The sequence below is a fragment of the Neovison vison genome, chromosome 1 (genome assembly GCF_020171115.1).
Source record: "Neovison vison isolate M4711 chromosome 1, ASM_NN_V1, whole genome shotgun sequence".
NCBI classification, from domain to species: Eukaryota; Metazoa; Chordata; class Mammalia; order Carnivora; family Mustelidae; genus Neogale; species Neogale vison.
Window position 1 is genome coordinate 286,140,343 of NC_058091.1, and position 14,503 is coordinate 286,154,845.

Genomic DNA, 14,503 nt, shown 5'->3' on the forward strand with positions numbered 1-14,503 from the left:
TTCCTTTACATATATACCTATGATGAAGTTTAATTTATAAATAAGGCCCAGTAAGAGACTAATAATAACTAATAATAAAATAGAACAATTATAGCACTGTACTGTAATAAAAGTTATTGAATGTGGTCTGTCATTCTCAAAATATTTTATTGTGCTGCACTCACCCATCTTACGATGCTGAGATGATAAAATTCCTATGTGATGAGATGAAATGAGGTGAATAACCTTAGCATTGTGACATAGCATTAGGCTCCTATTGATCTGACAATAGGTCAGAAGGAGAATCATCTGTTTCTAGACCACAGTTGACCATGGCTAGCTAAAACCCCAGAAAATGTAACCACATATTGGGGGGGGGGGGTTCTATATTCTTCTGCTATGAAGAAACCACGGTACTATCCAGGATATTTATTTCCAAAACTTCACATAATATTTGTTTGCTATTTTTCTTATTTACAAAGCTATTTCTGAAATGTTATCTTGTTTAGAGCAGGTAATGTCTACTCTAAGTTTACAGATAGACAACACCACAAAGTTGGGGAGATAAAAAAAAGGAAAGAAAGAAAATGCTTTTCCCACAAGTACTACCCACCACCTTCCCACCCCTTGGCCGTCTGAAGTCTAAAGAGAACCATCGGAATAACTACACCATGTGAAGCTGGGAAAAAACCTCCATCTACCCAGCAGACCACCAGCCAACCCCATAAACCCCATAGAATCCAGCACATATTGTCACACATAAGTCGTATTCAGTATTAGTGGCTTCCTCTGTAAGCCTTTCACAGGCTTCTAAGATCACTACCTCTCTCTTTTGGACCCCAAGCATATGTTTACCTGTTCCTTGTGGGTCCTGCCTCACCTCTATGATTTCCCCCTCGCCCCTCTTAAAACAACATTCACTGGGTATGACATTCATCCCCAGTTTATGTAAATGTTGTAAATAGGCTGGTTAGCATGTCGTGGATGTATTGTATTTCAAAGCTCTGTTCCTAAAAGATTTTCTGAATAGTAAGAAAGCCTGATGTGTTTGTTCCCCTTCTTTGCAGCTAACAGGCCCTATTCAAGTCATCCATCAGGCAACAGCTTGCTGTGATGTCAAAGGAGGAAAGAATGAACTGAGCTTCAAGCAAGGGGAGCAAATTGAAATAATCCGCATCACAGACAACCCTGAAGGAAAATGGCTGGGCAGAACGGCCAGGGGGTCATGTGAGTGCAAATTTTCCTATATCACCGGGCTCACCTATCCCCCTAACCCCCTCCCTTGTAAAACTCTCAGTTTGATTCCTGGAGTCCGTAGCCTCTCATGGTTCATCTCCCCCTCTGATTTCCCCTTCTTCATTTTTCCCTTCCTTCTCCCAATGTCCTCCATGCTACTCCTTATGTTCCACAAAGAAGTGAAACCATATGATAATTGTCTTTTCTCTGTTTGATTTATTTCACTCAGCATAATCCCCTCCAGTTCCAATCATGTTAATGCAAATGGTGGGTATTCATCTTTCTGATGGCTGAGTGACATTCCATTGTATATATGGACCACATCTTCTTTATCCATTCTTCCGTGGAGGGGCATCTCAGCTCCTTCCACAGTTTGGCTATTATTGTGGACATGGCTGCTGTGAACATTGAGGTATTAAGGAGGACATGTACTGCATGGAGCACTGGGTGTTACACATAAACAATGAATCATGGAACACTGCATCAAAAACAAATGATGTACTCTGTGGTGACTAACAGAACATAATAAAAAATTATTAAATTTCTTGTGATTTCAAAATGTTAGGGTTTTTTCAAGACAATATTAAATATGCACATTCTCTTGTTAGGAGTAGTTAATAGGGCAGACAAAAATAGGAAAATTTAAAAGGACAGGGATAGCTCCAGCTTCACCTCATCTGCGTTATTGTTTCAGTGGGGGAACAACGCAAATATTTCTATGATTCCAGGGAGGAACGAAGGGCGTTCAGTTCCTCCCTGGTGTTAAATGGGGGTGGGGAGGAATGAATTACGTGAGTCACTTTGGAATCCTTAAAGTAGACCTAGGCTTACTGCAAACCACGACGGCATAAGTCTTTGACAAAGTCCAATGAAACGTGTCTACATTGGAAGTCTATAAATCAGATGTGCATGCAAGGAAATGAAGGGAAAATTTAAACAGCAAATGTGCAATGGGTATCTTATTTACAACTTTGAGATATGGAAACTACAGTTACCTGACCATAAATCATTCCTCCTTTTGGTAGATGGCTACATTAGAACAACTGCTGTCCAGATAGACTATGATTCCCTGAAACGGAAGAAAACGTCTCTTGGTGTTCTTTCATCAAGACCTATTGAAGATGACCAGGAAGTCTACGATGATGTTGCAGAACAGGATGACATTAGCAGGTATGTGAAAATACAAATTGTAAGACAGCTCGGACTGTCGTCTTGTTAGAGATTATATATTTTAAGATCCTAGAATTGTACTTTGCGTTTTTCCGACTACTCACTATCACTAAATTACCATTTACAATCACAGATATTTCAGTGTGGGTGAAAGGTCATTTGAAACCCCATAGTCTCATATTTCACTCGTGAGCTGTATGTATCAAAAACTACTTAGCAAATAATAGGCCATTTGCCAGGTCTTGCCAAAGGCATTGTGATTCCGTAACACAGTTTTATAATACTCATTCTCATTTGATCTTAGGGTTATGCCTAAAGAAATATGATTTTGCAAAATATGGAGCATGAGATAAAATTCAGCTCAAAAAATATAAAAATTTTTGCTCTAAAATATGAGCCTAAATATATTTTTTGTTCTTGTTTGGAAACATAACTGATAACATAAAGAAGATTGCTTTTTAATACAATTCTACTTTGCTTTTACAGGTTAAAAAGCAAAAGTTCAGTTCTCTATGATCCCTGGTAATCAATAAAGGGACAAATTTTCTTTCCATGGACCATTCATTCCATCAGATTGGAATGACTTTCCCTGTAGGAGTCACAGGAACATTTTTCTGGGGTAGAGGAGACAGGACAAGATATCCTTTCTGGAGAAGATGGGAGGGAAGAGTTGCCATTTTCTCCCATGCACCTTTCCTTCCCATCTTTCCCTTCTAAGTCTTCTGCTTCCTTTCTTTTTTTTTTTTTTTTTTAAGATTTTTATTTATTTGACACACAGAGAGAGAAATCACAAGTAGGCAGAGAGGCAGGCAGAGAGAGAGGAGAAAGCAGGCTCCCCACTGAGCAGAGAGCCTGATGCAGGACTCGATCCCAGGACCCTGAGATCATGACCTCAGGCATGAAGGCAGAAGTTTAACCCACTGAGCCACCCAGGCGCCCCTGCTTCCTTTCTTCATCCCTTCTTTTCTATCTTTTTCCAGCTCTGATCCTCCTTGTCCTTTCTTCTCTTTCTTGCTTTTCCATTTTCCTTCTCCTTTCATTCCTTCCTTCCTCCAATATCTCCCTTTCTTCGGTAAGGCTATAACCCCTTCAAGTTGACAGAAAATAGGATGAAAATCTCTAGCCCTGTTAGGAATCCTTGTTTTTCTGTGTCCATTTTGCAGAACTAGGACACATCCACTATGATCTCAAAACTTATAATCTATGCTAGATCTTCACTTAGGTAAAAATGGGGTCTGCACCTTTCATAACTTACATGAACTTAAATGAACTTAACTCAAAGAAAAAAATTACTTCAATTATCAAACATTTTTAAATATAAAATGATCAGTATAATAATATACTTATAAAATGCATAAAGAATTCGGTTTCCGGGCGCCTGGGTGGCTCAGTGGGTTAAGCCGCTGCCTTCGGCTCAGGTCATGATCTCAGGGTCCTGGGATCGAGTCCCGCATCGGGCTCTCTGCTCTGCAGGGAGCCTGCTTCCTCCTCTCTCTCTCTCTGCCTGCCTCTCTGGCTACTTGTGATCTCTCTCTGTCAAATAAATAAATAAAATCTTAAAAAAAAAAAAAAAAAAGAATTCGGTTTCCTTCCTGCAGTTGTTCCCTTCATGTCCTCAGTTAAGGTTGTTGTGTTGCTTTCTGGCAGCTTTGTCTTTCTAAATAGTCGACAATGCCTTCTTGTCATGTTTTGATATATGTTGCATAATTTATGGTAAATTTAATAAATATGCCATAAATTATGCAACATATATCAAAATATGCAATGTATGCACTGGAGTTTACAGAGCATAAATTGGCTTTGGTAATCAGAAATGCTCTGTGACCTAGTTTGAGAGTCTATAAATGCCAGTTTTGAGGTCAAAGTTTTAAAAGGCCATATTCTGAGAGTCACAGAATTTTCTGTACATGAGTATGTCATTCTGCCTACCTTCAGTGTCTATACTTTATGTTTCATATTTTATTTATTTTAAAAAGTGGGTTTTTTTCTCTTATTTTGTGATTCAAGAACTCCAGGAATATTAATACATACATATTTATGATGCACATAGGCAAGAAAAAAGTAATCCATGGAAAGGAGTGATGTTCTTAAAATGTAGCATAATTTAGTCATAATAGGGAACTACTTCCCAACACTAATACTATTACCTTACCTTTTTCATTGTATGGAGTCCATAGATACCACAACTCTAGAAGATACACTTTAATTAGTAAGCATGTAGCAGAAAAATAATCTATTTCATGAAAGGGAGTTGGAGGAGGAGTATGGTTTTCATGTTCAGGATCTTAAACAAATCTAGCACCACAATAGTTACTAGCATGTATGTCAATCTTATACATATTTAATGAGAATATGAAAACAGAAGTTTGATCGGGTTTTTTTTGTTGTTTGTTTGTTTTTGTTTTGGGGGGTTTTTCTTTTGTTTGTTTTTGGGTTTTGGTTTTTTTGAAGCTACAGCTGCTGCTGGCAGAGATCTCATAACAGAACAGGCTTTGTCCTTAGTAGAACAAGGAAAGATGCTGAGCCCAGCCGGCAGCTTGCCCTGGCAAGAGTAGGAGAAAGCACCATCCTGTCCTTCCCCTTCTCCAGATGTCCCCTGGGTCCTTGCACACTTCACCTGCTCTCTCTCGCTCTCTCACTCTCTCTCTCTCGCTCTCTCTCGGATAGAGGGAGCTGACTGCTCACTTCACACTCTTGGAGCAGGCAGGAGGTTTAACATTATAGGTCCTGACAGCTCTCCTTCTCCCTCTGTTCTCAACTAAAGCAATTTCTGTAATAAATATGAGACGTTGAAGAAAAAAGGAAATTATACATGCAAATACTTCATCACATAACACACTTTGCTTCTCTGAATGGTCACCAAACTTCTTCCCTCCCTCCTTGCCTTCCTTTCTCTTTTCTGGCACATTCCTCTCTTAACTGCCACTTCATCTGGTAAATGCTTTGTGTTCCGAACAGACCATTTTAAGAAGTTGAAGAAATGCTCTAAAAATAAAATAATGTGTGGCAGCTCTGCTCCTGATTATTAAAACTCTGTTCTTTGGGAATTGGTATGAGAATCTCCAAGATGAAATGTATTTGCCAGGAGTGGCAGTCAACCAAAATTGTAATTTTTCACATAATCCTAACTGCTTGTTTCACACTCAAAGAGAAGTGTCAGACAAAATGAATGTGAAAACAGTATGTAAGCAAGTGGAGAACAACTTAAACGTCATGAAAAATCAATTCCTTATTTACATATTAGGACATTTATAGCATGTTTTTCGGCAAGGTTCCATTAACACGGTATATTTTATTTTTAAATTAACCACAGATCTGTGTCAGGCCCATTTCTTTTATTCTGAATTCAAGGCGGAGGAATCAGATATGAGTGTATAATTGGTCTGCAGGACTGTAATGTCAGACCAGTATCTGTTGCCGGTGGATTATCCAAAGGGCAAAAATGGTGGTTACAGGGGATGCAGCCAAGTGAAGATACAACAATATTATAGAGGAAGGCAGGAGCCTGAGGTTCTTATGTCTGCTCTTCTTTTAATTAAATGTAGGCTTGGTCACGTCACTTCATTTTTCAGAGCGTCAGGTTCCTTCCTGCAAAATAAGAAGATTAAAACAGACTTCTGAGATTTTCCTAGTTCTCACAATCTACTCTTCTTTTGCTCTAGCAGAACTCACATTTTAGTGGAAGACACAGTCAAGAAAACTGATGATTATAAAATAGGGAAATATAGAGTGTTAGAGACATAACTAAGAAATACAAGTAATATGGATTAGAAAATTGGGGACCACACTATTTACAATAATAAGAATAAAATTTGGGGGTGCCTGGTTGGCTCAGTCGGTTAAGCATCCAACTCTTGATTTTGGCGCATGTAGTGATTTCAGGGTCGGAAGATTGAGCCCCGCATCAGGCTCTGTGCTGGGTACAGAGCCTGCTTAAGTTTTTCTCCCCCCACCTCTCTCCGCCCCCACCCCCTACTTGCTCTCTGTCTCTCACATAAACAAATCTTAAAAAAAAAAAAAAAAAGAAGAAGAAGAAGACTATTTCATGAATAAGATTTCAATGTTTTAGAAATTCTCTCTTTAAAAAAGGATATAATGCTACTGGACTAATATAAAATGCTGTGGCTATAAAATATTAAAAGAGAATTGGAGCCACTTCAGCAGCACAGTCAGTTAAGCATCTGCCTTCGGCTCAGGTCATGATCTCAGAGTCTGGGGATCGAGCCCTGTGTCAGGCTCCCTGTTCAGTGGGGAATCTGTTTCTCCCTCTCCCTGTGCCCCTCTTCCCCACTCCTGCTCTTTCTCTCTCTTTCCCTCTCTCCCAAATAAATAAATAAATAAATAAATAAAATCTTTTAAAAAGAGAGAGAGAGAATTGAATTGAACGTAATAATGGTTCTATATGACTTCTAGAATACTACTGTTAGTTGGTTGGTTGGTTTTCATAAATCTATCTATGGAATGAAGCAGTAATGTATAGCCTAAAAACTACCCCTTGGGAAGTGTCAAAAGCAAACAGTAACATGGTTTTGAAAACTTTATGTAGTACTGACCCTCACTTGATTCTTATCAGGTTTGCTTTGTTTTGTTTCTATTATGATAAGGAACAATGTTTCTTCCTCTTTACATAAAACATCCTGACAACTTTGAACTGCAATGTTCTTTCTCTTTTGTATAACTGTTCAATATATGAACTTCTCTTCCCAATAGCTACATAGTTCATATGCTAATTTAATTTGTTTATTTTTTTTTCCCCTAGCCACAGTCAGAGTGGAAGTGGAGGTAAGCCATACACTTTTATCAGCAGTTTCTTCAAGTCTTCATCATTTTTGTCTATATTAATGATGAGATGCTTTTGTTTGCAAATAATGAGGAGGATCTTAATATGGGTACCACTGGACTGGGAGCTAATGATGTGGATTCCACCCCTGCCCTGTGGTCACCCTGAGTGACCCTAAACAAGTCACTTCTTCTGAGCTTGTTGTCGGTCATAGGGTGACGCTATTTCCAGTGTCCCCGGGGCAAACTTGATTTATGTCAATTGTATGAGCACAGTTACATCCCCCTTCAATTTTAGAAGTATCCTTATTTGGATAATTTATATGGTTGGTTTAACATGACTCCTAAAGACTCCTCATATTCTCATCACTAAAATAAAGGTATTTTATTAATAACTTTCAGTGACAAAATTCTCATCCTAAAAGTCACATTTCAAGTTCTTTGTACATATTTCTGAACAGAGGAGGTACTCAATAAACTTTTTTAAATAAATATTTGTCAAATAGCAAGGATCCTGAGGGTTTACAACAAAGGCTTTAGCTCTTAAAGTATCACCTTGATTAAATGAATCAGAGCTATTGCCAAATTTCAAAAATTCACCTTTCATTCTGTTTTTCTTCACTTATATCTTGATCAGTGTTTTTCTGAATGTCCCCTCATTATTAATTAAATTTTATCACTTTCTCCCTCTTCTTTATAGTATAAATACTATAAATAGAGATAGTATTTATCTCTATTTCTATTCAGTTTTACTTTTTCTTATATTCTCCCCCATTCCTTTTATCTCCAATGCACAGTGCCCTTTATCTTCCTTCATATATTTATTAAATTTCACCTCCAAGAATTCCTTTATAAATAATCCACAAAACAATTTGCCTACTACCTATGTGAGAGTGGGAAAATAAAGTTATTTTTTAAATTAAATGGTTGATAAGGAACAGGGATTTTTCTGGAGTTAAAGAAGGCAGATTTATCATCAAATTTTGAGTGATGGTTACATGGCCAAATTATAAAATTAACAGAAGATTTTTTCCCCTCACCATCCAAATGAAGGGGTGTTCCCACCTCCCCCAGATGATGATATTTATGATGGGATTGAAGAGGAAGATGCTGATGATGGGTAAGAGTAATCAGTGATCTACTTTCTTGAAATTTTTTTACATACTGAAATTTAGTGTTGATTTCTGGTTGGAATAAAAAGCAAAAAATTGTGCTCCTTATTACAACCATCAATAATGATTTGAATGTTTAATTAGTAGCAGAAGTAAGTCAGAAAGTGTAATTGCACCACACTTCAGATGAAGTAGTAGATTATTTGGAAGGACCTCAACAACTTTGTCAAAGGAAGTAAAATGAAAAAGAATGATCTGTTAGAGATTTTTTTTTTCAAACTTTTCCCAATAAGTTGTTTATCAATCAGTAATCTCTGGAGAGTTTATCAGTTGCATGGCTATCTCCTGTATAATAATCATACTTATAGGCAATCCAAATAAAAGGAAACCATTTGCTATTTGTGGCAAAACCAGTATTGAGGGGGGAAGGGGTAACGGGACATCTGGCATTAAGGAGGGCACGTGATGCAATGAGCACAACTGATGAATCACTGAACTCCACCCCAGAAACTAGTAATACACTATATATTAATTAACTGAATTGAAATTTAAAATAAAAATTAAAAAACAGTATTGGATGCTTAATTCTCTAGTTGTTTAAATTTTTGTATTGGCGTATTTTAAAATTTAAGATCTGTCACTTCATTTTAAACACAAAATAATGCAAAATTGATGTTTAATAAAACTTAATTTTGACTTAGCTTGCTATTCTAAAGCTAAGAGAAATTGAACTAAATTAAAAAACATAACTTGCCTACTTACTACTTAACTAGTAGCGGCAGTATTCAAAGACCATGGCACCATCTTGTGAAATACAATGAGTCACTTGCTGCCTGAACGATCAATGCAGTATAATTATGAAAAATCTGAATGTCCCCCCAACGTCTTCACATTCCACTGATGATTCCATTCTGATCCGTGCCTGCATGCTCCTAAGCTCCACACTACAGGTTGAAGACAAGAGTAATTCGTGGTCCTGGGGGATTTTGAAGATGTTAAAGGGAAAAGATGACAGAAAGAAAAGTATACGAGAGAAACCTAAAGTCCCTGAGTCAGACAATAATGAAGGTTCATCGTAAGAGTCAACCAACCAAATTCAGTGCACAATAACTACACTAATGTGGATTTAATCAAATGCTACTAATATTTTATAACCAATAACCAAATTCCGAAAGCCTTAAGTCACTTCAGTGTTATTTTCCATTAGTCCTCTTAGCCTCTTTAATGGTATCATCCTTTACTCATGTATTTACAAAAGAGGAAGAGAAAGTATTCAAAAATTGTCATATGCTTCAAAGATATATATTGCCTTCCCTATAAACACGCACAGATAACACGCATGTATGCACACACACACACACACACCTTTACATACTCATAACACACTGCCTTTCATAGAGCTTTTTTTTTTTAAAGATTTTATCTATTTATTGGACAGAGAGATCACAAGTAGGCAGAGAAGCAGGCGGAGGCAGGCTCCCCGCTGAGCAGAGAGCCTGATGCAGGGCTTGATCCCAGGACCCTGGGATCATGACCTGAGCCAAAGGCAGAGGCTTAACCCACTGAGCCACCCAGGCGCCCCCAGAGAGCTTTTTTTAAATTGCAGCATCATTCATACCTAAAAGGTCACTATTCCAATTTTAGTATATGTGCTGCCGAAGCGAGCACAAAAGGTCACTATTCCAATGCCACATTTTATTATGTAATATTTTGTAGTGACTCTCCTCCAAAATACATTCTCTTTTAAAAATTAGTTTGCCAGAAATAAAGGACGCAATTGGAGTGTCTCCTCTCTAAATACAGTATTTAAAGTCTTTGTAGCTCCATAGAGTCTCCATACTTCACCAAAGCCTTTATCAAATATTAGTTCCACATCGACTTGCTCATTTTAAACTTTTCTGCAAGACCTAAAACCAGCCCTTAGTCAACAAGACACTCGAAATTATAAGTAAATATAACAAATCCTCTCTTTTTTTTAAACAATTCCTCTCTTGAGGCAACATTTCAGATGCTGACCTTACTTAGAAACAAAGGCAGGATTATTTTTGCTGCTTCAATTGCACACCTCCTAATTTTAATTTTCAATCACTTGAACTAATGACCTCTCACACCTTAGTGTAACTGTGCACCATTCTTCTAGTGATGTGTGTTTGTGTGTGTGTTTAAAGTTCAGGAAGTAATAAAAGCAAAGGTCTTTTTCTGTTGCAACTAAATACCACAAAATCCTGATTTCAGATCACTTCTATTAATAAGCTCTCCCTGTCTGGTTTCACCGGATATTCCTCTCTTACTCACCATTCTCCTGTTAGGGGAAAACGGGGTCATACGAAGAATCCTATGACCTTTGTTCATTTCAGCCCTCTATTTCTACTCCTTTAGGCAAATAAAATTTCGACCTGAGCTATGCCGCAGTGGTTCTAAAACATTGAGCCCATTGAATTTACTGATGGGATAATATACCCAAACTTCATAGAAGAAATCTGAAAATATTGGTCAAATGCCTATGGGCAAAACCAACCATTGAATGCCTTGACTTTGGGCTTTTTTGGCTACCATTAGAGTTCAAAACAAAACAAAACAAAAACAAAAACTTGTGAAATTCCAAATTGATGGGCAGAAACTGAGACTCAGTGGAGAAATGGAGATGAGAAAGGAATGACCACCAGCCAATTAATTAGCCTTCAGAAACCTTCAGGTTGTTGCTTGTTCATGCCTCTCCTAAATAAAAGGGCTCAATTCCTGTGTTTATATTGGTCTGATTATAATGTGTTCTCATTTCTTTCCAGTTTCCCTTCTCCTCCTAAACAATTGAGTAAGTAATAAAAACTAATTACATATTTTACATCTCATTTCTTGCAGATGGGGTAGTAGGAAAGCATTGGATATAGTCATGGTATCTAGAGGAGAGCCCTGACTCTGAAAATATTAACCTGTCAAGCCTTGTCAAGCAACTTCTCCTGGGGGGGAGGAGGGGGCGGGCACAGTTTCTCAACAGTTAAATAGTGAGAAGAGGAAAAATTTTAATATTGGGGGTTTTTAAAGATTTTATTTATTCATTTGCCAGAGAGAGAAAGAGAGAGTACATACAGGGGGAGCAGCACACAGAAGGAGAAGCGGGCTCCGTGGTGAGCAAGGACCCTCCCTCAATGCAGAACTCCATCCCAGGACCCTGGGATCATGACCTTAGGGAAAAGCAGACGCTTAATGAACTGAGCCACCCAATGTCCCTAATATTGATGGTTTTTAAACAGTTCACCCCATGGAGAAAGGAGTGAAAGGGCAAAGGAACTATGGAGAAAGGAACAAGTGGGCAGGGATAGACACTGATATTTCTCATGTCTCCTCTACCCCAATTCAGTCAAGCCTGATATATTGGGCTTCTGCATAAGGATTTCTAAAAATGTACCAGATTGCATGACACCAAGGCCCTTCTAAATCTAAATTTCTTTGATTTTTTTAAATGTATAATTTATATTATATTTGGAAATTTTTCCACTGTTAAATGTAAAACAGTTTCTTCATTGTATCATTTTGATCAGCTTATTTTTTTTATCCCTGCTGAGACAGACCTTTCAAAGATTCTTCTTAAATTGACTTTGAACAAAATAAAATGTCTCACAAGAATATTCAGGGGCATTCAAAAAGTTTGAATTTATAAATAAATTGAAAGAGAAAAATGAACACACAGATAATCTATTCTTCCAGACTGTTTATCATTTTCAGTTATCAGTTTGAAACTAAATAAGGCTCTAATTCAAATTAATTAATAACTGATGAAGAGTTTATATCTTAATCTATAATTTTCAAAAAGTATTCAAGAAACTTAGTTCCACAAGGGGTAGGTATAAAGTGAAACAAATGTGATCAGTTAAGTAAAAAAAAAAAAAAAAAAGTGGTTGTTTGTTTTAATTTTTTTTTATTTTCAAGTGTCTTTTATGTACATATGTATGAAATAGTAATTTTTCCCATTCTGGAAACCAATGATATGACATATTTTTTCTAATATTAATGATGGGTTCTTCACATAGCTATGAAATTAATTACATGAGTTGGGGGGAGAATGTACATACACAGACATACATGTATGTAATATAAATATACACATACATATGTACTCTCTCTATATTTATACAGAAAGAGAGAGAGATTCTTTTTTTTTTTTAATTTTTTTTTAAGAATTTATTTATTTATTTGACAGAGAGAGATCACAAGTAGACAGAAAGGCAGGCAGAGAGTGAGAGAGGGGGGAGCAGTCTCCCTGCTGAGCAGAGAGCCCGACGCGGGACTCGATCCCAGGACCCCGAGATCATGACCTGAGCCAAAGGCAGCGGCTTAACCCACTGAGCCACCCAGGCGCCCCGAGAGAGAGATTCTTAAAGGAAATTAAATCCTTGCCTCTAGCAGAGAGCATTTAAACTTTCTATGATAATCATTCCTTAAAACATTGTACTCTCTTCAGCTCATTTCAGCCTAATTTGTTGTGGAGCAACTTAACAGGTGCAGACAGGAAGCAATTCTCCTGACTTTATTAACAAGAGGTCTAGATGGAAGAAAAGTGTCTACGGGTTGGGAAAGCCATTGCACCGCTTAAAGGCATAGCCACTTTTCCACCAACAGTGATTCTCAGTACTGATGGGACCAGACATGTCTTATTACTAGAAATATTCTTCTCATTTTAAGGTGGTACCACATCTAATATTACTGTAAGTTAAAAATTAATGAGAGACAGATCAGTGAATAAAAGAGAATGATAGATAGGTAGACAGACATAGACAGACATATAAATAAAATAATGTATATTACCAGAGCACCCCAAATCCCCTAAGAATCAATCTCTACTGCCTATTGCCAATGGCCGGTAATGCTGATTTTTTTTTGTCAGCAGTCTACTAATCCTGCCATTCATCCCATGTGTGGATCTTCAAATAATCTCAGTCACTAGTTTGGGAGATTTATCCTGATAATATTAGTTACAATCATGACCACTGGTTTTTTTGAGGGAAATTTAGCAGAAGCATCCAGGCAGAGAAAACCTCTCCCCTTCAAGGAGCAGACAATGCTTCCGGAAGAAATGTACAGAGACCCAAGGAAAACTGATTTTGTTGTCCTTGAAACAATTTTTATATTAAAAACATCATCAGATGCTCATATCAAAATTCAAACTATAAGTTTTCAACGTTTGATATTTTGCCTTTTGTTAGATGTGGGAGATGAAGTTTACGATGATGTGGATGCATCGGATTTCCCTGCTCCACCGCCAGAGCTGATGTAAGTCAAATGTTCCCGTTTTGAGGTAAAATCCGACTGCAAGTAGAACTTTTTTTTTAACTGCAGCGTCGTATCTAAAAGCTCACAATCCAATGCCACATTTTATTATATAATATTTTATAGTGGCTACCCTTCAAAACACGCATTCTCTTTTAAAAATCAGTTTGCCAGAATTAAATGACCCAATTTGGAATGTCTTTTCCCTAAATACAGTACTTAAAGTCTTGGAAACTCAATAGAGTCTCCATACTTCACTAAAGTCTTCATAAAATGTCAATTCCTCATAGAATTCCTCATTTTAAACTCTTCTGTGAGACCTAAAACCAACACTCAGTAAACAAGACACTCAACATTGTAAGTACACACAACAAATCCAAAAAAGAAAATTCAAAGAGAATAAACCCCCAAAGGTTTATGCATATTGTGTTCGATCCAGTTCAGTCTATCGTCTCTCTGATCCGAGCTCTAAAGTTTCAGCCAGGCTTGTGAGTGGAAAGCCTTGATCCTGATCTGCCCCCTCCTCCACATTCTCCCCTCCTTTGCCAGTCTCCCTTCTCTTCCCCCTCTCTCCTGCGTTCTGTTCCTTGTCCTCTAATTATTCTCTGCCCGGTGACTCACTGGTGTGATCATTCATTTATTCATTCATATACTCATTCACTGGGAAAATATTTGAGAGACTGATCACAACTGATCTCACTGATTCATCTCCTCCCTTTATTTTTGCCCTTTTGCCAAAAGCTTTTTTTGTCTTGAATTCTCTTCTTAGTTTATATCTCAGCTTTCACCTACCTTCTTCAAATCTCTTCTGTCCTCCACAAGATTTTTTCCTTTTATGAAATAAAAGATGATTTTTGTTTCGAAAGGACTTTATTATGTCTCTTTTTCACAAAAGCATCAGATTCTCAAAGTCTCCATTCAAATTTAAAAAAAAAAAAAGTGAAGAGTGAATAGTGACATTC

The 14,503-nt window shown here is 37.4% G+C and overlaps 1 protein-coding gene across 3 annotated transcripts in view; it reads left to right on the forward strand.

Moving 5' to 3' along the window:
* Positions 1-14,503, forward strand: part of FYB1 (FYN binding protein 1) — a 149,620-nt gene that overhangs the window by 120,803 nt on the left and 14,314 nt on the right. For 2 of the 3 annotated variants that reach the window (XM_044232509.1, XM_044232510.1), the window contains 7 exons: positions 1,047-1,206; positions 2,241-2,385; positions 7,145-7,167; positions 8,218-8,284; positions 9,214-9,351; positions 11,063-11,088; positions 13,478-13,544. In XM_044232509.1, the coding sequence (XP_044088444.1) occupies positions 1,047-1,206; positions 2,241-2,385; positions 7,145-7,167; positions 8,218-8,284; positions 9,214-9,351; positions 11,063-11,088; positions 13,478-13,544 (626 nt within the window). The remainder of the gene's footprint in view (positions 1-1,046; positions 1,207-2,240; positions 2,386-7,144; positions 7,168-8,217; positions 8,285-9,213; positions 9,352-11,062; positions 11,089-13,477; positions 13,545-14,503) is intronic. The other variant, XM_044232511.1, reaches the window with a different exon arrangement.